General features: G+C 38.8%; 1 protein-coding gene across 1 annotated transcript in view; it reads left to right on the forward strand.

The window, feature by feature from the left end:
• COL4A6 (collagen type IV alpha 6 chain) overlaps window positions 1–27,868 on the forward strand; it is a 111,419-nt gene that overhangs the window by 33,628 nt on the left and 49,923 nt on the right. The window contains exon 3 of the mRNA XM_015860480.3: window positions 6,129–6,212. Coding sequence (XP_015715966.2) covers window positions 6,129–6,212 — 84 coding nt within the window. The remainder of the gene's footprint in view (window positions 1–6,128; window positions 6,213–27,868) is intronic.

Consider the following 27,868-nt stretch of genomic DNA (forward strand, 5'->3'; position numbering starts at 1 on the left):
GAGATAAGCTTGTGGTTGCGTGTTGTGTCCTTGCTCATGTAGGCTGTAAATAAACTGTCTGGCTTTAACTACATGCTCATTGAGCAGCAGGGTGTTGAGGAAGAGGTATGTACTGCTTTATGTAGCCTATCAACTGAACTGAAAACTGCCGGGAGACAGAGCAGTACAGAGCCAGACATGTATGCTGTGCTGAAGGAGCAGTAAGTGATGTTCCTACTGCTGGTGTGTTGGGGGCTGCAGGAAGAGGAGCGGTGCTCAGAACGAGTCTGGCTTTACATGCGGTTTGTGTGTTACTGTTTAAACTGTACAGATTCTTGCTTGTTGTGTGTTTTTTACATTTTGTTTCTTATTAGTCCTTGGAAAACGCTTTTTCCAGGCTTGTTGCAGTTTTCCACTAGTCGTTAATGTACTCAGTTATAGGAGAAACATGTAGGTTTAGAAAGTGGAGATCTGGAAAACTACTTCTACCAATGCTCATGTTCTGAGGTCACCTTTTTTCATTGAGTAGGATGTTTTGCTTTCTGGATCATGCTGTTGCTAGTAGCAAGGACTGGAGGGAACGTGATGCTTTGACATGAAATGCTTTTGCAACAGAGCAAAAGTGGTGGTCAGTGAGTGTTGCCTCACACTGTGGCTCCATTAACTCGGGTTACCTGCTCATAGGAGATGACTCTTGCCATTGTAACTGGAAGGGTGTCTGCTTAAAGATGTTATTTTCCTACTTATGTTTAGGGAGGCTTATAAATACTTGCTTTTGTGCCACTAATCTCCTTTCCTCTGTTTAGTGTAATATATGTGACCCAGCATTCAGTCCGTGATGGTCACCTGTAGTGCTGTTTACATATTCTTACCTCAAAGGTCTTTCTGTTGACATATGCTCTCAGTTACTGACAGTCAGAGGTGTAAAATGCTCATAGGCAAGAGAGTGGAATGCAGAACGTTGTTTAGATAAAATTTATTTGCTTCTGACATTTACCTTTCTGATGAATGTGTAAATGTCACTTGTAACGCATCCACGTTTTCATTCTGCTCGACTAAGTAAATCATGCGCTATAGCAGGAAGGATCTCAAACCACACACTTATAATAAGAGTGATTTTCAAGCTTTGTGCCTGTGCAGAGTTCATACTTCTTGAAACTAAGTGACAAAAAAGGTGCACTATATCCCAGCTAAAATCCTGCTCACACATGCAGGGTCACTATCTGTGATCACTTTTTTTGTATGCATTGTATGTGTGCAGCTGCAAGGAAAAGACCTAGAAGATCATCTAGTCCAACCATTCCCAATACTTCCCAGCTAAATCATATTCATCAACGCAACATCCAAACGTCTCTTGAACACTCCCATGGTCGGTGACTCCTCCACCTCCCTGGGCAGTGCATTCCAATGCCTGACTACCTTTTTCGAGAAGTAATACTTCCTAATCTTCAGCCCGAATCTCCCCCGGCACAGCTTAAAACCATCCCCTCTAGTTCTATCACCGATTACACGAGAGAAGAGGCCAACCCCCAGCTCACTACAAACTCCCTTCAGGAGGTTATAGAGAGCAGTAAGGTCTCCCCTGAGCCTCCTCTTCTCCAGGCTAAAAAGATGACTTCTCGGGATGTGTCAGATGTGGTCATTTGCTCAGAGGTTTGTATCCATCTGCTGTTTGGTAGTTACTCAAGATTTGCTCTTAATTTGCTGCTTCCCATTGATTACTTACCCACCAGCTTGACAAAAAGCCTCTGATGATTTAATGATTAGTTCTTAGGATCTTCATACTTTTTAGAAAAGCCACCAACTTGACAGACAGTATGAGTCAAGTTTTGGGGTATCTAAGAAAAAAGAGTTCAAACACTTGATATTCTTTGTGGGGTAAAGAAACGTGTGTATTTTAAGTTTATGCAAATTTTGCTGATGTTTTTGCATCTCTTCTCTACTTCACTCCCAAACAAATCCCAGCAAATGCTCTCGTACAGTTTAACTGGGAAGCCTGTTGGTTTATTTCTGCTCTGACACCTTCTGTGTTGGGATGAATTACTGAATCAGTTTGCTGTGTGACATTCTGCTGTCTTTGCTGGGTCATGCTGCCACTTCTGAGTGCAGATGTTGCTGTGCTTCCTGGCTTATCAGGTTTTTTAGTTTTGGAGGATTTATCTCAAGTTAGTGTGGCACCTTCTTTTTAATACGTGCGTAACGAAGTAGAATCTGTCTGCTGATTTCTGAGAGGAAATAAACACGTGGGTAAATGTTTTCAGAATTGGGTTAAAGTTCTGTAGAAATCTTAAAAGCTTTGAGAGTTAAAAAGGGTAATGTTACTTAGCTCGTGAAGTAAACAGAGATATTATGTTTCACTTGTTTTTTTACTGTGACATTTTACCAGGGTGTCTGGTACTGTAAATATAATTTCCTTATTAGTCATCAGCAAATAATAGGTCCTGAATTATATGAAAAAAAATTTTTTTTGCAGGTTTCAGAAGTTTCCTTATGTTCCATTTCCAGAGACATGAGGTGGTCAGGATTTTGTTCTGGGCTAGAGTGGTTCTTAACTGGAGTTTGGAAGTTGCCAGAGATAAGGCTTACAGGAAAAGAAGTTTCTTCTTTGGCATAACTCCTTATGCCAGTCTGAGATTCTTCTGTTTTGTTTTATCTTCAACTTTTTTCATCATTTTCTCTATATGATCATGGACATGCTCTTCTTTCAGCATACTTTACATCCTTCAGTTTGATGTTATTCCTCAAAATCTTACTCAGGTCCTGTGTTAGGGGTTTGCTCCTGCGGTTACAATTTGCTTTGGGTTTGCAGACCTTCAGTATCATTTGCTTCTATTGTGAGGTCCTGTGTGTTGCTGTAGAAGAGCTGGAATGAGCATGGGTCTGGGACACCTCTTATGGAATCACAGCTGTTAGCTTTCTTTACTGTCTTTGGCTTTGCTCCAGGACTTGCTGAAGTCAATGGAAAGATTAAAATGACACTCCATCTGTATGAATCAGCCATGCACAAATGCTTGAGGGTGGCACACCAGAAATGAGAGTTGGTACATGTGATCTTCCTCTATCATTTCTGAATACCCTTAAACTACACAAAAGCCACTCCTCACCAATATCAGCATTTTTTAACTAAAATGTTTTTTTCCTATGCTGAGTATTAGTAATACTTACATAAGACTGAAATAACTCAATATATGTGTTACTACACTTACATTATAGCTATTCTATCTATTTATGAGGGTTTTCTTGAATTCCATATTGTTTCTGAGGAACCATGTTTGTCAACCTGAAATATGTTTCGGGGCAGTCAGAGCTCTCCTACATGCATGCAAAACATGTACGAAAAGCCTGTGCTTATATATTCAGATTCCTATCTGTACATGTTCAACCAACTAATGCAGTTGTACATTTGAATGGAAAACATATATTAAACCTCTTCAGAAGAGAGCACTGTACTCTAGAATATTATGAGTATCCTTTAAGTTTGTATACATCAATATTATGTACATGTCTGTTTGCTATTTAAGTAGTACTGGAGTGTCTGGTGTCAGCTTCTTCCCCTAAATAAAACACTCAGGGCATGTAACACCTGGTTTAGAGCCAGCTGGCTTTGGTTTACTTCCTTCCCAAATTCTTTCATTCATAAATAAGCAAAATGACGACTCGAGCTATGAAAAGGAACATAGAAACTCAGTGTATGCACAATTTTACTCAAAATATGGACCTATCTTATTTTACTTAACCTCAGTGAGTCTTTGATCCAGATCCCACTGCAATCAATGGGAAGATTTATTTTGACTTTAGTGGGAATTTGACTTGGCCCATATGTTAAACCACAGGACCGTGGAGAGCAGTGCAGGCAGTGGGCATGGGAAGAATACACAGGTTCTGTCCAATGCTTTGCCACTGGGAGGGGCCTGCTTGCCACTAGATACTTCTGGCAAGGTTTCCTCTGGTGCCTCATGAGAGGCTGCTGTGAGACAGCAACCTGGGAGGGATCCAGCACTGGCATGCGGTGTTTCTCTTTTCTATTCCTTTCCTGGGGGAAAGCAGAAGTAGCAGAACCATAGAAACAAGGTTCATAAAAATGACTGTTGGAATGAAGAATAATGCGTGTGGGGGGAAGGGGAGAATCAATGGAGGCTAAAATCTTGGAAGAATTTAATGCTGAGTTGAATAAGCATCTGGGAAGACATAATCTAATTCTCCAGTGGCGTAAAGCTATCTGCTAACACTGTAAATGTAAGGTTAAGCCTCAGAAATAGAGGTATACATTGGCTTTGCCAGTGTACATTGCAGGCTCAGTTTGGTGCTGATCATCCTGTGCAGACAGCTTGGAGATGCTCTCACTGACTGTTATACATCCCACAGATGCAGTTTTTCTCCTCCTTTTTTTTTTTTTTTTTTAATTACCTCTGCTGCATTAAGTTTACTTTTATTTCCATCTTTGAAGGGTAAGAACTGTCTGTTATATTCCCTGTCACGGTGATTCTTGCAGTTTTATCACTCTGCTTAGTGCAAGGATTGCTTCTGGTGCTGCCACAGTGTTACTGAGTGACTAGTATTAAGGTTCCATGCGTAGTGGGGTTTTTAATCGAACAGAACTGTGAATAAGTATGAAAATACTGTTTGTTTTTCATCGTTTGATGCCTTTTGGAACAGCTTGGAGGTAACTATGACTATTTTGCAGCAAGACACAGTTCTTTCTTCAGGCTAGGGGCATGTGGGATTGAAGGGTTTTTGAGGATATCTGTTCACTAAGAATTGGGGATGTTGAATTAATACCAAAATGATGGGTACATCGGGATGTAAATTGATGTATTTTTATTTACCTGCATACAAGCAGAAAAAGCAGTGCTGGACTAGTTCCTTTCTTTGAGAAAGCTGACGTAAAGGAGTTCAAAGCTGCATGAGAAACTTGCTTGACTTGCCTTTCATTTTTTACATTCCTCGCTTGACAGATGTCAGCAGATTTTAAAGGCTGGAAAAGTATTTTCTGTGAATGCTTTTAGGAAGGAAGTGTTCAATTCCAGTCTAAACTTGTTTAAGCACTTAAGTTGGTCACCTTGAGATGATCTTAAATTTCTGTTTCATTCAGACTTTGGAAGCCCAGGAACAGTTGTGCAGGTGTTTGGGCTGATGTTTAGCGCTGCTCATGGCAGTAGGGCCTTCAGCCTCCTGGTGCCATAGGCTCCCTGTGGTGTAAGCAGAGGTGTTGCTTCTTTTTGTCCTTTCCTATTCAGTGTGGTCTTTCCAAAACCACCTTTGTGTGAGATTATCTCTACAGCAAAACACAATTCAGCATCAAGGGCAGAAAGTGTGCCTGAGCGTGTTGACGTGGAGGGCTTGAAAGAGCAGAGCCCCATAATTACACTTGTAGGAAGAGCAAGTGGTGAATTAGGACATTGTTTCCTTCTGCCGACTTCTTTTCATAGAGAATAAAATCCTAAGTGCTGTATAATTTCTTCCCCAGTGTGTACATCTACTTTCAGTTGCCCTTAATGTGACGGGTGGCATTGCGAGGGCTGTAAGCTTTGCTGTGGGAAGGGGAGATGTGGTTTGTTTAAAACTGAGCAGTTTTGTCAACACATTATGTTGACAGAGGTGGAGATCTGCTTTTGGGGGTAGAGATTTTTAATATCTGTTCTAACGTTGATGTTTCCTCCTGCCTGCCTCGTGTATCTCCTTATGGGTCCATATGTCACCTTCTCCCATCCACTTGTTTCTCTGTGTCTGTGGCTCAGGCCCTGCAGGTTCTTGCTGGTACAAATGCGTGACAGCAATGCCTTGGTATTTCTAGTGAAGAACAGATATTTGGTTGTACAGAATGACCGAGTTCTATTTATGTCTAGTTAGTGCATTGTGAATCTCAAAGCATCACGTAACTTTGTGGATTTTGGTAGCCCTAGAAAACACACATCACTTACTCATGTAAATTTACTTGTCCTCAAAGTGTTTATACATTTTTTTTTCCAAATATTTGGTGAATCTGAAAATGACTCAATTACAGAGAAGTAAAATTTCAAATATATTTTGCTATTTATTTCCCAGCAAATTCACACCACAAATGTAAGATAACCGAAACATTTTGAGATTTGAACATATTATCTTCAGCAGACAAATAGTTATAGAAGTTATTTGTTTTCTTTTTTTAGGGTGGAAAGAAGTTTTACAGTGGGCCATGTGGAGGACGCGACTGCAGTGTTGGATGCAAATGCTTCCCAGAGAAGGGTGCGAGGGTAAGTTTTTGTACATTAATACAACTACTTATTATGTCTCTTATCAATTAAAGGAAAATGAAAACCAAGTTAGTGTAATTCTGAATCTAATGACCTCATGGAACAACAGAAGTGAAGACAACCAGCTGCATTTGTAATGTCCCTGATCAGGATTTCAAAAGCTCTTCTAAGGGCTTTCAAGTCGTTAGCTTTGCAACAAGTCTTCAATGGAATCTTATTTATTTATGCAGTCAGAGGCCTGATTCAAAAAAAGTCAGATGGTCTTTAAGTAGATTACAACAATTAAAAAGAAAAATCTTATTATTGAAGGCTTCCAGTACAGATTTTTATCCTTACTGTAATAGCTTCTATTAGTCTGTGGAAGTATTTTTGTCTTTGATACTTGCTTGTGAAGAAATGATAACTCTGAAGGAATCTAAATGTTTCCCTATTAAAAAAAATAAATAGGGAAATAGCTTTTGTTACCTAGAGCAATTCTCTCTGAGTTCTGCATTTGAAGAAACCAAATGTTTAAGCAGTGTTTCTCTAAAACAGCTTAATTTCATTTGATTGTGTGGAAGGATTTTAAACTTTATCTTAACATAGCAGGCTACTTCCCATTTTAGGACAGTGCAGAGCTGCCAACTTCATTTTGCAGTTATGATTTTAATGTGTTTTTTTCCACGTGTCTTTCAGTGATGTGTGGGGTAAATTCAAGGCATTGCTTTCTAGGACTGAACTTAAGAAAATGTTACTACTTAGAAATGATCTTAAGCATGTGCTTAAATGTTTCCCTAGCTGCAGACAGACTTGAGTATGAATTTTTAATTGATAACTGATGATGTGTTTGCTCTGGAAGAATAAAAATTCTTTGAAATCATCATGTGGTAGGGTGGAAACATGTCTAAACAGATAAGCAGAAGAACTTTGCAAGGAAATTCTCAACCTAAAATATGAGCTAATGCCAATTACTCAACGCTGTGATTAGATGTGGTAAGGCACAGGCCTGGTTTGGTTCTGGAACAGAATATCCTCTAAATGCTTTGACCTTTGGATAGCAATGAGCATCATTCTTCTGTCTCTTTATATTCCTGGGGTTCAACTTGATTGTTTGAACTGGCCACAACAGTGTTGACCTTGCAGTTTGAGCTCTTGGTATCTCTTTTGTTAAGATGTCACAAAGATTTTAGTCTGTTTTCATTGCTGACCTGAGAACTCACTTGGCTTTTAGCTTGTTCCTTACGTGACCTGTATCAGTAGATGCTTTCAGGCTTTTAAACATACATTTTATCCTACTGAGACCTGTCTGTGGAGTAAACTGACAGCTAGAAGGGGTAATCAGTCCCTATTACAACACTGCCTCTATCAAGCCTTACTGAGCCCTGCTGACACCTTCTTGGACATCTGCAGACAACTACTGGAGTCCTGCCATGTTGGAGGACAGGGAGGTAACTGATGGAACTGGGAAAGGAGACAGTGTGATTATCTATCCTACAGCACTGTTTGTTTCTTGGAGGAGATCATGCAGCCTGAGGCTAATTCCCTGGCTTTCTGCCTAGCTTCTTATGCATTGCTGCAAGACCTTTGAGTTTAGAAAAGGCAAATACAAGGCAGGACTCTGCATATGCCCTGAATCCTTTTCATGTATTTATTAAATTAAAAAAAAATAATAATAAAAAATCAGCTGTCAGTTTGCACAACTAATCTGACAAGAATAAAGCTAAGCTTCTTTTTCAAAGAAGGAAATTACTGAAAAGCCCAAGAAAAAATGGTAATAAGCTGATGACTCAATGAAAATAGTATAGACAGTGTCCTTAAATGTCCTTTGTATGTGCTGCTGATCGGATCAAGCTGGTGGACTGTGATAAACTTATTTCTGATCAGACACTTTAAAGAAAGGTAGAGGGGGACAGGAGAACTTGTAGAAGTGTCTGAGTCTACTGCCTGTTTACTTAGACACTTCTAGAAATGGAATGCAGGTATGTAATACCCCATATCTCTACGTTCATGTTTTTGTTATAGACTGTCAATGCAATACAAAATACTTTTCTTTTTTGTGACTTTTTCATTTTTAAGTTGGAACTTGAAAGAAGAATGATCTCTATGACATGAATCCCAATCCATTTCACAGAAATGATGCTGTTTAGAAGGGTAGGGTGATGTAGTGTTTGTCAGACACCCTCTTGGGGAATTCTGCCAGCAGAGTGATAATGTACATCTTCTGTTAGTTGTCCCTATAGCTTGCTCTCAGGAAAGCCCTAATGCTAGATGATGCTAGTTTTAGGCTGCTTAATGAAGTTCAATCAAGTCCACCTTCTCTAGAAGTTCTTACCAAGGTCTAATGAAACAACTGGGCTTAAATAGATTTCTGAGAACCTAGGACATGTTCATTCCAGTTTCTCTAAACTGCATTGTTAGAATTTGTGCTGACTTTTAATGTGAAATCTAACAATGCCGTTTAAAATAAAAAGCACGCGTGAGAAGCCCTCATTACAGGTAGAATTTTTAGATGAAAGGGGGGGGGGTTCTAACTCTCAGAATCTCTACTCTCATTTTTCTGGCTGGCAGCGATTGTGACTTTAAAAGTAAGTCTACTCTGATAGTGAAGGTACCCAAATGTATCCTGGTGCCTGCAGCCTTTTTTGAAAAGGAAGACAGTCCAATCATGTGCTTACATTTTTTAAACCCACTTCTGCTTACATTTTTACATACAGTCCACTTTCAGAACATCTGTTGATGGGTACAAGAGGAATGTAAAATCTGATGCTAGTCTCCAATGAAAGGCTGAATTTCTAATATATGTAGTCTCTTTGTGGTTGAGTGAGCTACGTCTAGAATGTTTTTGGGACTATCAGAAGAAATTACCGTGTTTAAAAAAAAAAAAAAAAAAAAAAAGCATTTTTCACTCCGCTTTCTCATTTTTAGATTCAATCTATGGGCAGGGATAATGCCCTTTGGAAGTTTTTTACTCTGTTGGTAATTATCTTGCTCAGAAATGAACTGCAGATAAATCAACAGTAACCAAGAGGACACTTTGCCCTGTCTGCCATTTCAAGAAGCACTAAATAGTACATGATCTGTACTATTTCATCTGAGCAGCTCATTTTGCATTAGTTTATGGTTGTGCTGGCTTTTTTGTTTCTATGTGCTGTCATCTACTTTCAAACATTTGCAAAGATAAACTAGCAACTGCAGTTCTCATTGCAAGTTTACCTTTTCCTGATGCCTGTTCGCTTATCTTGGAATTTAAAACAGTGTAAGGATTTATTTTAAGCTTTACTCGATGTGTTCTGGAGCTCTTCAGTTGATAATAATCTTTCTTTTCTTTTTCTCCTAAGTCTTGACTTCTCTCCCACCTAAATAAGAATTTCAAGGGAAAAAATATTTTGGAAATTGTTTCCAAAGTTTTTGAAATAAATCAATAGAAATGGTGACCAAGCAGCTTTTACAGCTTAAAACTGTGCATTGAGAGAGCCAGGTATTTTTAATTAAATTGAATGTTTTCCTGTGACATGTCATCATATCAACTGATTTCTCTCTTGGATCATGTGTTCTCTGAAGTCTATTAAAATTAGATATGATAATTGCAGGTCTATTAGTGCATTTAGATACTCTTTCCTCTGAGGAAAATGTGTGCTGTAATTCTTTCTAGCAGTTGATGAGGTTGTGAAGGAGTGTGTTTGTCCATAGAATTAGACAGTTGAGGACATGATGGACATTTGACACTAAATCTAGTCTGGTCACATAAAGAGAAGGACCACCGCAGTGTCTCATGTTCTGGAGCCTGTCTTCTGACCTATTCTCATTCAAAAGAAATTCTGTTTTTGTACTCCTGAGCTGCAGTGTGAAGCAGAGCACGGTAAGCAGGAGATTAAGCAAAATCTGCCAGACTTATTAAGAAAAATAAAATTGCAGTCATCATCTGAATTCAAGGGTAGTGTACCAAGAGATGTGTGAGATTCCACAGGTTTTCTTTGAAGTGAAAATGTTGATAGTAAATGTTGTGTAACTCATCTGTGGACAGTCGAGTTCTGTTAGACTGCTTGATTTGCAGTTATTCTAAAAATGATAGACACAACGTCCATATACTGAACTGTGTAATCTGTAACCTCAACTTCAGATAATTTAATCTGTTAATCTAGCATAAGATTATGTTTCATTGGCAAGAGATCTTAACATTTGTCTGGAACTAATCCCCTCAAATTTTTACAGGGGGCACAGAGTGTTTCTCGTGATAATCAGTTGAAGGTTGATTGACATTCCTTTGCTATGAAATTGTAATAATTACAACTTGTATTTTTGGATAATATTTGCTGAATTCAGCTTTGATTGATCACTAACTGGAGCAGTTTAAAGACTTTCTGATGAAATATAATTTATGGAAGTGTCAGCTCAACCCAGTGTGGGGGTTTTTTGGCCTTTTTTTTTTTTTTTCTTTGTTTTTGCAGAAGTGTTTTATACAACTTATTTTCTTTTCCCTACCTAGCTTGAAAAGCACTGTAAGACATAGTGATATATGCCATTTTGGTATCCACTTGCTGTAGGTTGACTCACAAACCAATTAGAATCTAACCAGGCTATAAGCTACTGACATTTTCTTCAAACTAACAGTGCCAACATATGTTATCTTAGCATACTAACTTATTAATCAGCACAGAAGAGGTAATACTGGGATCATTTTATAGTTATTTTTGTGGGGTATTTTCACATCTCATATAAAGAGGATTATTGCATTATAGAACTTCTTGAAAGCTGTTGGCCACTTAACAGTCATTGTAATTAGTAGTTCTTGCTGTGTTTAAGATTGATCAAGCAAGGCAGTATCCACTAGCAAATGCTCCTGGATTCTTATGCATGTGGAATTAGCCATCCAGTGCATGCGAACTCAAAATAGGAGGTTAGATGAATCAAGTGGAAATTAAATGCTGCTTAATTCATTAGTGAATCCTTCATCATCCAGGGCTGACCAATCTGTGAAGCCAATCTTCGTGACTTTCTCTCCTTGTTACTTGCACTTTGAGATTTCCTTGTTCTTCTTTAGGACAAGAACAGCCAATTACTTTATTTTCTATTGCAAAAGAATCTCAGTGTTTGGACCAGGCTACATGTATGTTTTGTCATAATCTTTGAGCTTCTGTGACTGTTACTGTGGGTCCTTCCTTTCCAGCTGCAATGTAGACAGCCTGTAATCCAGCTTTGTTAAAATCCTGTATCTAGACTTCAGAGCTTAGCGTCTGGTGTGCCTTGCTAGGCAGCAGTATTTTCCCCTGTCTTCTACAATTCCTTTCTTCTGTTTTTCCATTTTATGGAAAATGGCTCAATATAATGAGTTGTTTTTCCTTTTCTCCTGCCATCAGGTATACATCTAACCATACCTTTTTCCTTATGAATGTCCTGTGGTCACCTTAAATATGCCAGAATTCAATGTCCTGTTCGTAACTAAGTCCTTCTTTCCACCCTCTTCTCTCTGCAGTTTTCAACACCTGTGTGTTTTTAAGTCAGTCTACTCTCTTAGTTGCCACTTTACCTCTTCCTGCCAGGATATAACCCATTTCTATGATTCTTGACAGGAACTCCTGTTCTCTGTCTTCACTATCTACACTATTCACTATCTACACTATCTACACAATTTCTACTATGTTATTCTGGAAACTGTATTCTCCTTCCTGACTGGTGTCTGGAAACACTGCTTAAAATAATATTCTTGGCCTGTTTTGTTTGTCAACTGTGTCATTTTACTGTGTATTAGCCCTGTCTGAAGAGGAAACTTCTTGGACTTCTGCATGTTTGCTTCATGTAAGTGACTTAATCAAGTCTTTCCAACTTCTCACCTTCCTTCAACCTTTCTATACCAGCTGACTACGTAGTATCTTTCATCTCTTAGGTAGACTGTGTTGTAAATGAGTTCACACAGCAGTTTTGGGTGCAAGGCTGCTGTTTACCAAGCACTAACGGTCATCCAGAATCCAAACCCTTCTCTAAATATGAATGTAAGAGCTGCACTTTCTTTCTAATTATTGTGATGTGTTGCAGCTTTGACAGTATTGCAGTGCTGTCATCCACAGTAAATATGGTTCTAACGTATGGAATATATGTAAATGATGGTTAATTGTTTTTTAAATCCTCTTCTGGTTAAGCAGATGAAGTGCCATTATTTGATTTGGGAAGAGAATTATCTGTAAAATTTAAAGATGTCAACCATCTGTTCTGTGTTGTTACGAAGTTTTGGCAATATTATGAGAGAAAATGAGGTAACAGTTAAGTCAAACAGCTTTCATGCCAGCTGCTTTTTCAACAGCTGCCAAGATTTTTTTTTTTTAAGTAATAAAACTAACTTTGCCAAATTTGACATTAAGCAATTATTGTACGTGTCCTCCTGACCCAACCTAAATACATTGAGCCTACTATTCTAATGAGAACCATGCCATAGAGTAACTAAATGCAAATAAAGCGGGTCTTATTGCATTTGAAAGGATTTCTTGTGCAATGGGTTTCAAGATGAAACTTGCTTTTCTGTGCAGTCCAATGTGATCTCACATGATCTTGAGTATGTTTGGAGACTTCTCAGGGGGACAGGCTCTTATCATACAGACTTCCTAAAATTCAGTAACAGAGAACTGTGTTGAAGTATGTTAGCAAGGGAGACTCTGCTACCTGCTTCCATGATTGATATTTTTTTGTGTGATTGGAGAGGTGTGTGCTAAATGAGGCAAAATACATTCTAGGAAATGTATCTTGTGAAGATTTTCATTGCTTTGGAAACTTACCAGAAACCATCACTGCGTTACCAGGGTGGCTGAGGTGCTCAGTGCCCTATAACTGTTTCTAAGTCTGTCTGTGAGGGGAGAATATTTTGTAATTGCAGTGGGGGCCGGTGCTTACTTTTTAGATCAACCAGAACGTAGGTTCTCAAGCTGTGCTCTACAGAGCACTTCCAGATGACTTTGGAAGATCACAGCAAAGAGTAATTTGTTACTGTTTAAGTAATTGTTATAACCCATGATGATTTATTTAAGTTGTTTTTTTCTTTTTTTTTTTTCTTCTTTCTCTTTAGCATTTAAAAATGCTTCAGCTTATAATGCTGTGAGATGTGGTAGTTTAAGAAGAAAATATCTAGTCTCTCTCTACCAGGTAACTGACTGCCTTGTCTATTTCTCCTTTCTGGTCTGAAAAAAAATAAAATAAATAAAATAAAATAAAATAAAAACAAAACAAACAAACAAACAAAAAAAAACCTCTGGCCTTCTCAGGGCTTCTCAGAAGTGAGGTTTTACAGATAAGGATTTAAGCTGAGCTGTTCCCAGCTATTGAAAGACGTGAAGTCAGCTGTTGGGAGAGTTGGGTTGCTCTGACATATTCTGTAGTATGTTCTTCAGAGTGGAAGAAAGAGTAAACTGTAGTTCTCTCTTTGCTGCTGACACTGTGAACCGAGGATACAGGCTTATTAGTCTGGGAATAAATGCTTAATTTCTTGTTTATACCAGCTGCCATGGCTACTGCTGGTAATTTGGGTGAGTACGGTCCTGTTCCCCTTGAAGACAATGCCATCATTCTATCCAGCTGATTTCTGTGTATAGATAGTGTCATGGTTTAATAATTTTGTAATTTTGCTATCAGTATTCCACATCATAACATCATATAAAGCATGAATAATTTTACTGAATCTGCAACTTACAGAAGAAGACTACATCTCCCAGAGAACAACACGGATGACAGATAGACAGGAAGGTGCAACCAGACCACCTTTCTCCCACCCTCTGCAGAGCCTTGCCTTGACTGACCTTATGTTTCAGCTTTATATCTTTCTCTAAGCCCAAAGATGTTAACAGTGACTTGTACTACAGTTTTGCTCTGCATGGGCAAGCCAGAGTTCAACAACAGTTTCCTAGTCAGTAGTCCTGCTTTTCAAGTACTGGAGTGTAAAAACATCTGCTGAATTCATTATTTTTTCATGAAAATTAAATCTCTATTGGCTACAGAATGACATTTGATTAATTGGTGATTTTGTTCTCCACACAACTCCTCAGAATAGGATCAATGTTGACTCTTCAGTTTCCCTTATTCATTCATTTTTTCACAGTTGATGAAGAGCTGTAAATGTTCCTAAAATTGTTTTCTATCAGCCACTTCAACTAATAGTCAGAAAACAGTTTCTGTAGAGAGAGAAACTCTCCAATGTTCTTGTGAAGACAGGAAGACCAGATGTTAATATGAGCTTCAGTAGCATCCTGGTGGGCATTTGCTTAACCAAGTATGTAGATTTTTGTCTGGTGACTACTGCAACAGTGTCTGAATTGAAAAGAGATTATTAGAGCCCTCTTGCATCTGAGAGGTGGCTCAAGACTTTGTCTTACCACTCCAGTTAATAGACAAGAGCTAACCCATATCCTGCCTTGAAATTACCCAACTGATGTTTTCTTCCATCACATTCTTATGTCATTCTTGCATGAGATATTCCACTTAGACTGTGTCTCAGCCATCTTTCTCTAGGTTAAGTTATCTTTAGGATCTCATTTTCTCTCTGTCTTACTCCTCTTACTTCATCCCCAAATTGCCCATCTTCTAATTAATTGTGATTGTTTTCATATTTTTGGTACTGTTTGTGCTACTAATTATTTTCTAGTCTTCTTAAAATAAGAAGAGGTGCTCCTTTGAAGAAATAGGAGCCTTTTTAAAAGAGTTTCCGTTGGCAGTAAATGAAAGATATGATGTTTTCATTGTGTTCACTTGAGTAACTTAGCCTATCAGGAACAGAATTATCACAGAACCAGTGTAGGAGCAGGGCCTGGTTCGAAGAGATTTGGCTGACAGTCAGGTTAGGAGGCGACTCATGAGCCAGGAAAACAGCCGACAGCAGGGATTACTACAAAACAAACTTAATTAAGCAACAGATAGGCAGGAAGTACGCCAGTCATGGAGCCTGCAGCCAGACTGAGCAAACAATGAAGATGGTTAACCAGGCAAAACCACATTTGTAGTAGTATAAGATGCAGTAGTGCCAATTAGTTGAAAGTAAAGCCAAATTCATGGATCCCCTAGGCTAATTGTCCTCTTTTTCTGGGAAAAATGTGCAGTATTGGTGTGAATCACAGCCTTTCTCAAACAGGATACCACACATCTCAGAAGTCAGAATATCCCTGGTGCGTTTCAGCTTTCCGAGATGGCTGAGACTGTATAACTATTTAGAGGTAGTTTCTTTGAAGAGAATACATGTATCTATAGTAAAAAAGAGCAGTACCTGTGGAGTAACTTTAGGTTATGCTGCTTTTTGACTATGGTATGTAATACCTCTTGTGCCACTAATGGAAATAAGCAAGCGTTCCCTGACTTTGTGAAAGGTAATGATTCTATCAGTGCACAATATTGTGCTGGAACAGAATAGCAGAACTAGCTTTCCTTTATAGCTGAGCTGTGTCCTCTTTGCCTGCTTCTGAAGCTGGAGTATGTGTTAGCACACTGGCAAATCTGCTGCAACACCAAATGAATAATGCCCATGTCTCTATTACTAGATTGGCAACATATGCTTGCTTGTGTCTGAGCATTTTGTTTTCCTGTTAGTTTCCAAAAATAAAATCAAATGTTCTAAATGTGGTGGGAAAAAAATAACAACAGATGCATTAGCCAGAATATTCTTGCTATAGCTATGTTTGTTGCAAACTGCTGCAGCTTGACAGAGAATTTGGTGGATGCCTCTCAGAATAAATGCAGATTTTGAGCTCTGCAAGGCAGTCAATTTATGTAGCAAATTTTCAGGCTGTCCCTGTATTTTAAGCATCATGTAGGTCATAGAATCAATGAGGTGTTTTGAATATGAGAATCCTCTCCCACTGATTGCAAGCTTCATGAAATCATTCTGTTCAATAAAATTATTTTTTATCATAAGCATAAAAATGTTTTTGTGTCTTGAATTTGTAACTGCAGTGAGAGTTTATTCGGATGGATTAACAATGAAAGACATCACTGCCTGAACAGCAGCAGTTACTCTTTCTGGAAGTTGTAGAGCATGGTGGGTCACAGTTATTTGGAGCCGTATGGTAATGCTTCCCCTCAGCTCTCCTTGTGAATCACAGTGCACACTTATCGGTCATGTTTTATTGGAAACACAATTTACTGTAGCTCCACAAACATGTCAGGGACTGCTTACCCTGTCATCGTGAATCACACTTGCTGAACAGCTGGAACACAGGCTGTGATATTCTTACATGTGAAGTACAGATTATGGGTATTTTCTAGCAAATCTTTAAGCAGACTTTTTCTTCTTTGTGAAGCTTGATTTCCTTTGATACTTACTGATTGTGTTGGCCACTTTGAATACTGACATGATGTTGTAATGGCATTTCTTTTATGATGACAACTAATGACTTAGGATCCCAGCTGAGATGGGGGAAGCCCTGCAGTGAGGGCAGCTACAGACCTACAGTAGGGGCCAGTTGGTGCTCCAAAGTGCTTTCACTCTAAGAATTATTATAGTTGTTTTCTCAAGTTTCAGTCAAGAAATCTGTTATTTGCTCAACTCTATTTTCAGGGAAGTGTCTTTGTAGAAAATCTTTTGAAATAAAATACCAGAAACTTGACACAATGTATTTCTTAATAATAAACCTCTGAAAATAAGTTGTGTTCTTCTGAAACATATTTACTCTCCAAGGATTTTGAGACTTGTGAAAGAGAAAATAGCAGAATACATTGTTCGTGTCTCACTTTAATTAGAGCACGTCTTCCTAGCAGTACAAAATATTCTGGGGAAGATATCAGCCTCTGGATTACGCTAAGCTGTTGAAATATAGTCCAGCCTGTTTCACAGCAAATTCAAAGGAAAGAAATAGTCTGCATGCAAAATTGAAGCAGCAGGTGGTCATTCCCTGTATAACTCCAGCTGCACTTGAGCTGTAAATCCAAAAGCATTACAAAACCAGCAACAGGACACCCGTTGGTTCCTCGTAGCCTTGGATCACTGTTCTTCAGACATTAAAGGAAGTTTTCCTAAGATTTAGCATTTTCTCTTGAAACAATAAATGACATAAGTGTTATCACTAGACTTTTTCCAGAGCAGTGAAGTAACTAAACTTCTCTTGTTTTTCTAACATCGGATCTAAAACCCCAACTAATCTATTCTAACCATTCCTTTTTTTAATCAGCTGGAACATATGTTAACCCCTGAGAAGATCTGTGTAAATAACAGTTCTGCTTACAGTGCCTTTATTTTGTACACTGGGTGACAGAAAGCAGGTGTTTTTGTTGTTTTTTTTTCTTTTGCTGCTGTATTCTGCATTTTTCTTACATGAACAGGTGGGAGAGCATCAGGTATATCACATCTTGGTGTCTTTAAGCTTGTAACATAATTATAATGTGTTATCTGCTGTAAAAAGCATGCTTGCTTTCTGGTACGCTTTTGTTACCAGTGTTATGAACCCTTCTCTATACTGAAGAGAGAAGCAAGGCTCTATGGCTGCTACTAAGGGATTTGCTGTCTGCTGTAAGGAGGCTAGATCTTTACTTGTGGGCCTTCAAAGCAAATTGGTATGGAGTCTGTGCAGAGATACTCCAAGTTCCTTTCTGCTCTTAAATTATGTTTTTCCTGAATCAGTCCAATGCTTAATTAAAGTAATTCAATAAGTTCAGGTAAATGAAAGTAGAGGTGCTTTTCTGTGGGTACGTTTGTGGTACTTGAAGCAGTGCGATACATGTAGTTATACATGAATGATTTGCTCATTTTCAGCCAGGTTAGCAGAAGTGCCTTGGCTCCCTAATGGAGTTGCAACTCTTTTGCTAATAAAGCATGTGTAACATTCTCTTCAGATAAAGATTTTCCACTAAGAGGAAGAGAGACCACTTGCAAGCTGAATGCCCTTCTGAGGTTATCACTATCAACTTCTTATTCCTGACTTTGAAGAGAAGACTTTCCTTGAAGCGTTTCATGAAGTGACGTCATTACAGGGATATGCTGAGAAATTGAAACAATTTCTTCTGCTTATTGCATTGGTAGGGCATTATACTCTTCTGTAATGTTGACATGGCCCTTCAAAGTTCACTTATTTTCATCACTAATTGAATAAAAGAGTAAAACTCTATCTTTTTCAAATTATTAATAGGACATGGCATTTGATGAGGTCACAGGAAAAAAAAAAAAAAAGTATCATCTTTCCTATTACATGGAGGCTACACGTGTATTCTTTGCTGGCAATGCTCATTGATTTAAGTTGTGGCTTTACCAGGAATTGCGACCGTTTTGAAGTGGAGTATTTCTCTTCAGGTGATGGACAAACAGAATTGTACAGGAACACTGCTGTTTTTTTTCCTGACTTACTTCATTGCAATATAGTTCTCCCTGGAGAAAAAAAGCAACCTATGTGGTATTTAAAAGGTAGTGAAGCTTGTATAGTCCTTCCCTCTGGTGTAGTAGACTTCTTTGAAAACTAAGATAACTGATCCTTTCCAGACCTCTTTGAGTAGCACAGTTCTGCTGTGTTTGCATCTAGGACTTGCAGTGCTGTGCACAAAAGTGGTTTCCTTGCCCTTGCAAAATGGCTTTAGGTTAGTTATTATTTTCCAGTTCTGAGAGATTGTGGTGCTTGTTGTATTGTTCAGTAGTACACCAACCTGGTATGCCTAAAGAGGAAAATGCAGTCTTTGATTTATTTTTTTCTACCTTAGACTTTTTTTTTTTTTTTTTTTTTTTTCCCAGTAAATTAATGTATTGGCACAAGGGAAATTTAAGTGGGAGTGTGTTTCATTTAAAAGGAAATCAACAAAACCCATCCTCATTAAACAGTCCTGCACTTAATTACATTTTCTTTGTTTTAACTGGACATAATAATGAGTAACATAAACAAAAGTAAGATTCTTGAATATTGACTTAGTTCTGATAAGATCAATCTGGCTTATACATAATTTTTTCACTTGTGCTTTAGTAACAACCTCAGCATTTGTTTTGTATTTCCTCTTTGTACTCTAGGGTTACTTATGAGGAAAGCCTAATAGATTAGAAATATTTGGCTTGAATCCTTAGGGTTCTGTCTGTAGTATTTTCGACAACTTTTTTCATTTTATATATATGAAAGCAGATGGTACAGCTGGCTTCTGTCTAGTAAGTACGTGAGGGCAAACAAGAATCATAAGTTCCTTATTTGATAATTGGGAAGATACTGAGGAAAAAACAAACAAACACCAGTGGCAAGTTTCCACTTTGTAGTACAGCTGCAGTTCTTGTCCTGGTAGCCAACTATGTTAATGGGGATCGCTTTCAGTGCTTCAGACTGCAGTGATAAAATTCTTAGAGGACCTGGCAAAAGTTACCTTGGGGAATTCACTTCCTGTCTGTGGCTGTTTCCATTTTGTGCTGTCTCAACTGTTTATCCTCGGGCAGTGCCTTCAGGAGTGTAGATCGGTTGCTATTTCTGTCAGCAGTGACTTGGCACACCTGTTTCAAGTCGCAGAGACAGGCAGCTCGCGTGTCTCATCAGTGCTCACTCATGAAGGCTGTGCCTGTTAGAGAGGGTAGCCAGTCCACCCAACCAACACAATATGAGCTGTGTAACTGCAAGAGAAGTTCAGTTAAATGGTTGAGGAGCATTGTAGCTAATATGGCTTTACTATATTAAAGTTTCTGACGTATAAAAACTTGCATAAGAAGAAACACTGTCAGAATTACTGTCTTGTTATTCTATCTCAAGTTACAAGGCCACACAAAAAGATCAACTTTTATAGAAGATGAATAGAATTTGTGCGTGAGATGGATGAGAATGTCTCACCACTCACCTGCTGATTTCTTGCTGAAGGGAGAGTAAAGAGGGAATGAACAGTTAATTCTGGGATGGAGCAGTACATTTGTAATAGCTCAGATTTTTTGGCTGCTCTTGTTCTTAGCTGAATTGTCTTTGAAAAATACGTGTAAGTTTAGGCTTAGGTTTCTCAGAACCTTCTAATAAAAGGTAGTATTTATTTGAGTAAAAAAACCTGAAGCACAGCAGAATCTCCTCTTGGTATATGTCATTGATTTTTAACTAGGCTTTTTTGTTTGTTAATCCCATGTTTTATGGAATACTTGTCCTCCTTGGAGAATTCAGGAACAGGTACAGTCAGGTGAGATAAGGCCTCTAAATCAGAGCTTATCCACATCAACCCTTCAAAATAAATCCTTTCTCTATTCCTATACATTATACGTTATTGGTGAAATACACCAGCAAATGTTTATAGTCAAGGGGAGTTTGTACTAACACTGTCATGCAACTAATCTGTTTATGTTATAAATAGGGAACACTAATTTAGCTCCATTTTGCTCCAGATGCAAGCATCTTATTAAATATTTATACTTGGACTAGACTGTTTACTTTGCATCTCATAGAATGATTGTACTGGGAAGACCCAGAACACCTGGGTTTTAGTTGCAATCTTGAGCAAAGTTTACTTTAACTTTTTAATTTAAAGATTAAGAAAGATCTGAATTACTGAGTATATGATGGAAGAGTTTTAAATAGGCAACTATCAGTTCCAGAAGAACATTTCTAAAATTCAAGATGTACTTAAGAGAATATTGGTGAATTGGTCTTGATTTCACTCTGGCTCTGCTGTATTCTTGCACTTCTAGTAGTTCTGATATAGAGAACTATTGGAAATAGCAGAGAAATACCAGAGTCTAACTTTGCTAGAGGTCTGGTGATTTACACCAGTGAAAACCTGTTGCCAGCACTGAGAAATCATTGGGCTGACTTTAGTGATGCTACTCATTGCCTATGGAAAAGTGAATGAATAGAATTCTGAACTGCAGCGTAACAGGTTTACTGGCTATGAAGTGTTCTGTTCTTGAGAGGCTGTAGGGTTAGTCCTCCTTTCCATCCTCAAGGTGTAACTGTGCATACATAATCACATACAGAAGTAAAGATGAGTATCAAAACAGTTCCACTGCTGAGGCAGAAAGCTGAAAACAAATAGACTTCATCTGTAGTGGATAATCCAGTCTGTTGGTCTTGAGAATGATTGTATGTTCAACCGTTTTGTCACTTGAAGAAACATATCAAAGCCTTGACATTATATAAAATAATTATTTATTATTATTATTATTTATAATAATTATTTAAATTAAGTGTGAGTGAAAATATTCTCCGCTCTTGAGACCACAAGATACAGCTATCCAAAGAGAAAACTTGCTATTTGAATCTAGTCCTGATATGTTATCTGTGATGTTGAAGAGACTGGGGAGTGCTAGATTTAAGCCATCCCTGTTGGTTTTAGTGGATTTTCTCACTTTGCTCAATTTATATGACACAGAATATCTGCATGTTTCTAAGATCTAATGCCCTTTGCTTACTCCTAATTACCACTGCATATCATAGACTCTCTAACCTAATTTATTCTAAACACAAGTAGCTATTCAAGTTACAAGCTTTGGAAGGCTTCCAGAAACACAGCAAGCACCACTTGCTTGTCAGGGCTAGCAGGGTTTACTCTTTTTTGGTAAGTATTAGAATTTGTTGTGAGTTTTAGCTTCACAAAGTCAAATGTTTTAACCACTGTGTTCCAAGAGCCTTCCTCTTGTAAGATGAAGAACTCCTGAAATGTATTTATGACTAATGTGCTTAGCTTTTTTTTTTCTGGTCAGTCTTCCTGAGTAAATGCTTCCCATGATTATTTGTAAGTAAAACCTATGGTTCTAGGTATGCACTCTTTGTCTGCCTTGTCTCTGAGTTTGTTTAGGTAGGATTTAAGAGTTGTACGTACTGTATAAAATTTGTGTTCCAGTCTAAACAAAAAGCATATTTACAAATTGTCTGCGTAGTTTAATTTACTTAGTTTTACCACACAACACTGTATGAGATACTATTCTGTTGATAGGTCAGAGCAAGAATATTGGAATTTCCTGATACTTAGTCTAAACCTAATTTGAAAGTAAAAATGCAAATATTTCCTGTGAATTAATTACTTTTCCTTTGTAATCACTGGAATATTTTTCCTTGCATTTAACATGCAGACTGCTCCAAGCGCTTCAGAGATTTCTTACACCATTTATGTAGATGTATCAAACAATTCCACTAAAATAGAAATATCTGTGTTAATATGGAAGCACACTGCTATCTCCAGCAGGATTAGAAGACAGCACCCAAATGGCTCATGTTTTAAAATGAACATTTGTACAAAGACTGTAGTTTCTTTAGTCTGATTCTTTCCAATATTTACAGTGTAGCAGGGCCTGGGGCCTCAGTTACGCATCAGGATCAACTGTGCTTTGTATAAACAACAGAAAAAGCCTTGCATTGAAGAACTTTTATTCTAAGCATTAAGTTTAGCATTTTTTGCAGAAGAACACACAGCTGTGACAAAGCCATGGAACTGTTCCAGACTGTAGCTGCACACGAACGCTGATCCAGATTTTCATCCATCTGCTTTAAACTGTGGAACATTTGGACTTCACGTTCATGGCAGGCATAGTAGGGATTAATGGATCTACAACGTGTTTTAACTAAGATGATCCCCAATATACAAGAGATGTTGAAGGATGAGACTATCAAGGAGCACAAACCAGAGAAAGAGCCTGGGCATATGCTGGTATAGAGTGACTTAGGCAAGCACAGACTGCTGTGTTGAAGTGGCCTCTGCCCTGGAGTTGAGTGGGCTGGAATGGTGAGCATAAGCCTACAGCTGGCCAGGCGTGACCAAGAGAGTGTTATCATAGCATGCAGAGACTGAACAGAGCTAAGGAGCCATGAAAACACCACAAGAAACTGCATTATCCTATTTTAAATCATTGGAGTATAGATCAACCTTTAGTGTTCTTTTGCTTAACTGAAAGAAAAAGCAACCAATTAGATTATTTGTTGGGCTGAAGGTATGTGGATTGCATGACTGAGATTTACTGTCAGTGGTGAAAGATATTGTTAAGGTAGTATTGTCTCTCCAAGTGCTAACTTGCCTAAGGGCTAAGAATAGGTGAGGATTTAATCCCTTCTGCTTTCGTGGAAGATTGATGGTCTTGGATATACTTATGAAGCTGCTGTTATTTTCAAAAGGAAATGTACTTCACAGTGCTTCAGTCAAAAAGAAAATGAAATATTCAGTTTATAGTGGAAATGCTGAGTCATGGTCTGAAACAGTGATTGAGCATCCGGTGGGAAGGCAGGGCCAACCCAGGGGAGCTCAGGTGCATTCAGTGTACCTGAGTGACCTGAAGGTAAGAGCATTGGCACTACGACGTTACTGGTGTCAGTAGAAAAGAGTTGTTCTTGGAATTATGATGATACAACTTCAGAGACTCAAGTGAAATCCCAGTTAAGATTAGGAGTTAAGTTCTGTGCTTGAGTGCAACCTCTGTGAGAACTGGGGAAATGAAACCCAGACTCTGCAGCCGGCCTTTGCCAGACAGTTGCGGTGAAACTTCTATTCAGTGTTTGTGACTCTTCTTTAGCTTCGCTCTTTGGAGAAGAGGAAGAAAAAAAAAAAAGAAAAAAAGAAAAGGAACAAGAAACCCCCAAAAACAGGGAGCTGGGCACTGGATTCTCGTAAAGACTTGTAATAAATCTCTTGTGGGTATCCTTGGTGCTCAGGTGCATAGTAGGAGCAAGGACAATCTGCTTCTTTGCCACAGGCAAAGACACTTTGCCTTTCACTGCACATCAGGGCTGTTGTTTGGCTCTTGTGGGCTTATCTTGTGTGATCTTCAGTCTGTGTGGCAAACTGAAGGTGGATGGTATAGCTGTGCTTCCTCTGTATTTATTACAGTTATCTCCTTTCTTTATTTTTCAGATTCCTTTTCCTTTATTCTGCTTTTTATTCCTGAACCTTTACCCTTCCTCAGTAGCATGATTGCTCCTGGGCTTTGGTCTACAGATGTGTCTCCAGGCAGTGACAGATGTAAGTCAACATTTCTGCTGGTGCTAAGTCAGCCGAGCAAGGATCAGCTGTATGGGCAGCACCGGTGGCATGAAAGGAGCCATACTGGGCCTGATCCTTCTGAGGAGCCATACTGGGCCTGATCCTTCTGTCTCTGACGTCAGTGTTGTACTTCAGTTGTCTGCATAGATGTTGGTGAGAAGACAAGGGAGTCTTCAGATGGTCTGGAACTATGAAAATGAACTTTTATTCAGAGATCCAGACACAGAGTGTGTTGACTCGCACTCATTGCTTTGCTATTCTTGATGACTGTAAGGCCATTATGGATACCTACAGGGATTGTGAACAACTTAATCCAGGGTCCCAAGAGGCATGGTGTATGTGTGGGGGCACAGTTTATTGCACGCTGAGCAAATAAAGGATGGCACAGGGCTTAAAAGAATGTCCTATGGTAAAACACTGCTGTAGATAGTTGTGGTTTAACTGAAATTGGAGTCGCTTCATGAACAAGAGAAGTACAAAGGTTGCAGCAGTGATCAATAGGGGATTTGCTTTTCTCTATTCGTTTTAAGTATGCTTTGCTTATTTTTCTCAAACAGCAAATGAATGCTTGTTCCCTTGCTAATGGCTCTAGGGAAAGGGCTCAGAGTAGTTTGTGTAGCTCAACAGTGGCTGCTCTGGCTGCAGAAGGAGTGCTGGCAGCAACTTCCAAGGAATCCTGCTGAGCCTGTGCAAACCAGAATCCACTTCCAGTGCCTGTCCTCATGGGGTTTCTGGGCTTTGCAATTTTTTTGTGAGCTGCTGGGAAGCTCTTTGCAGATCTTAGGCCATTTGGGTTTCTCTAAAATTACATTGTCCCGTTGGTGTGTATTAACACTCTTCTTTGATGTCATAGGATGATGCTGAACCACAGCATCACAGTATTGTGCCATTCATGGTCAGTATGTTTTGCTAGCAGTTTGCCTTCTGATATAAACCCATGAGCTGGACTATGCAGTAAACTTTCTGTCCCTCATGCCTTAAATAATTTCTGTTACTAACTGAACTCTTAAGTGCAAATGACAGTGAGAAATGTAATATCTTTCAGGCCAATATGGTTGCATCAATATAACTGATTAGAAATAGATGATGTCATTATTTGCTGATAAACAAAGAATATGCAAACAAAGAGGAGGGAAAACAACACAGGGATAGTTATTCCCTAAGGAAAAAAAAATCTTGTTTTGTAAAATGGATTTTCTCTGTCCGTGCTTCTGACTTTCCATTTTTGTTCTGACTTTCCATTTTTGTACTTTTCTCAGCTACAGTAAGTAGCTATAGAACTTCTAGACAAAGGTAGCCAAAGCTTGCATCTACCAGCCTTCTGTATGTGAAAGCTGGATAAAGATTGCTCTCATCTGACATATTGATGTCGGCATGTTTTGATGTCTGCATCAAAATTAAGACCTACCAAAGATTTATGACTTTTCAAGTGGGAAAGTGTTACTTTTTTACATGCAGGTTGATAATAGATGCATGTTGTCTTTGAAGTGTTCATGATGTTAATTCAAGCGTTATTATCTTAGTATTATTTTCGGTTTTTTCAGATATGTAGCTTGTAAGCATTCTGAAAACAATCAGAAGCAATACCAGCTTAGGTTAGCAGCTAATTTAAACCAACTGATGAGCTAGCATACCCCTCTCTTTGGCTTGCTGGTGTGTTTGCTTAAGTGCAGGATGTATTCCTAACCCTTAGACACTTCAGTCCTGGCCAGAAGGCTGAAGGCCATTAGCTGGCTTGCAGTCTGTCAGAGCAGGGAACGGTTTCTTCTTTTTAAGAGAGAAGGAGCTGCTGAGCCGCTTTGGAAATAGCGGGCTGGTTATTGTCTGCCTAAAGCTCCCCAGACCTGTGTGCAGGGCAGCACCAGTCAGGTTATCCTGTCATCATATACAGATCGCTGATTATCACGCACCAGTGTTTGTGATCTTCTGCAGCACTGCTTCCTTCTGCCTCTCATCAAAGCCTAATGAGCACAGACCGTGACAGGTAAAATCTTCTTCCAGACCTCAGATGCTCCCATACAAAGAGCCCTGCCTAATCCCTGGCCTAGTGTGTAATTTAGTAATCTGCATGGTCATGAATTCCAGGGATATATGGGCAGGAAGCGCAGGGCACTGTGGGTAGTGGGGCTGGCCTACAGAGTCATTTAAGTCTTTGTTGTATTGTGTAGCAAGGGATTTTGGGGACAATGAGACCTGTCTGTCAAAGATTAAGCAGACTGGAAGTGTAGTTTATACCAACAAATGAATGAAGCTTTTTGGAGTGTTAATACAGCCACGTAGTAAATGTCCAAGGACTTAAACATACAATTTAAGTGATGACAAGCAATACTGGAATTAATCATTTATTCTATATACCTTAGCCAGTGGGAATTCAAGTAGGTGAAGAGTTCATTTCCGTCCTTATCTTGATCAATATGAAACACTTATTAAGAGAAATGAGAAATCCTCTCTCGCTTTTCCCCTTCTCCCTTACTCTCTGACAGCAGTTGAAGTTATTTTTGCTAATTGCAGCTTATTCTCTGCCACTGCTGGGTAAACCAGCCCCTGGATGCCTGGAGCTTGTTGTTATCAGGCACTGCACTAAAATTTTGCCTGGACCTGCTCTGCTTAAGCCTCTAGAGATAACTGGAGCCTTGCCAGAGTGTTACATTTGCAGGTTTACGGCATCTGCTACCCTCTGCTCCTGCTTTGGTCAGTGTATTTCCAAGCAATGTGTAGATGAGAATTCACAGGCTCCACTTTTTTCCCTTTAAAGTGAATTGTTTATATATTTGCAAAACTCCCCTTGGCTCTGCTGTGTAACAGATCTCTGGGAAGAGTTTTGTTGTATTTTATTTTATTTTTTCTCTAAATTCCTTATCTTGAATAAGCAAATGGTTCCCATCTGAGTTTTAAATCTTGACTAATATTATCTGTTCAAACAGATAATTTTGTTTTAGTGGAGCAATCTGTGCTGGAAGGCTCTGGGAGGCAAAATGTAGGGGAAACTGCTTGCAGGGATTCTATTGTTCTGCCACTGACCCCTTACTGGACAGATCTGTGAATGGCCTACTTTCCCTTCCTGCCTTCTAACTAGAAGCATCCTTAGGGGCTGAATGACCTTAATGGATAATGAGAGTTTTTGCTGTGTTTCTTTCTTGTAAACAGTATGCTTAGGAAGTGGGACATGGTCCCACTTTTTGTCCCCTGGAAAAGACTAGTTTATTTACCTTATTTATGATGTTAACATCAAATCCTGTAGTAAGGCTTAGAGGTAGCTGTATACAGCATAGGTCAGATACCAGTTTCAGATGTGGTTTCAACATCATGACATATTCAGTACTAAGGTTTGGTTTTACTGGCATGAAGACTGAATATCAGATGGGGAAGGTACAGAACAGAAGTAATGCATCGATAAGAGCGGAGGGGAAAAGCACAAGATTGTTGTCCTGCAACTTTGTTTTATTTGTGCCAATTTATTGGTACACATCTTCTGTGCAACAGTGGAGTTCAATAGAATAGTTAGACGTTACAGGATGAGAAAAGGGAGACAAAAAAGCCATGTTGAGATCCTAGCCGAGTGAAGGTTAGGCTATGACTTGGAGAGCAAACTAAGTTAGGAAAGGTTCAGGTTTTATAAGTTGCTGAGATAACTACATTTAAAGTGCTATTTTAGTTAGTACTACATAGTTTTTGCATCAAACTTGCCTCAGTATGTTAATTATTACAAGATACAATAAGAAAAATTAATATCGTTCTAATACAGATGCATTGCTAGCCAGAATATCTGCTGATAGATTAAGGAAGGACTGTACAACTTTATAAGGATTCTAAGT

This window comes from Coturnix japonica, chromosome 4 (genome assembly GCF_054131305.1).
Source record: "Coturnix japonica strain WE chromosome 4, WE-NBRP24, whole genome shotgun sequence".
NCBI classification, from domain to species: Eukaryota; Metazoa; Chordata; class Aves; order Galliformes; family Phasianidae; genus Coturnix; species Coturnix japonica.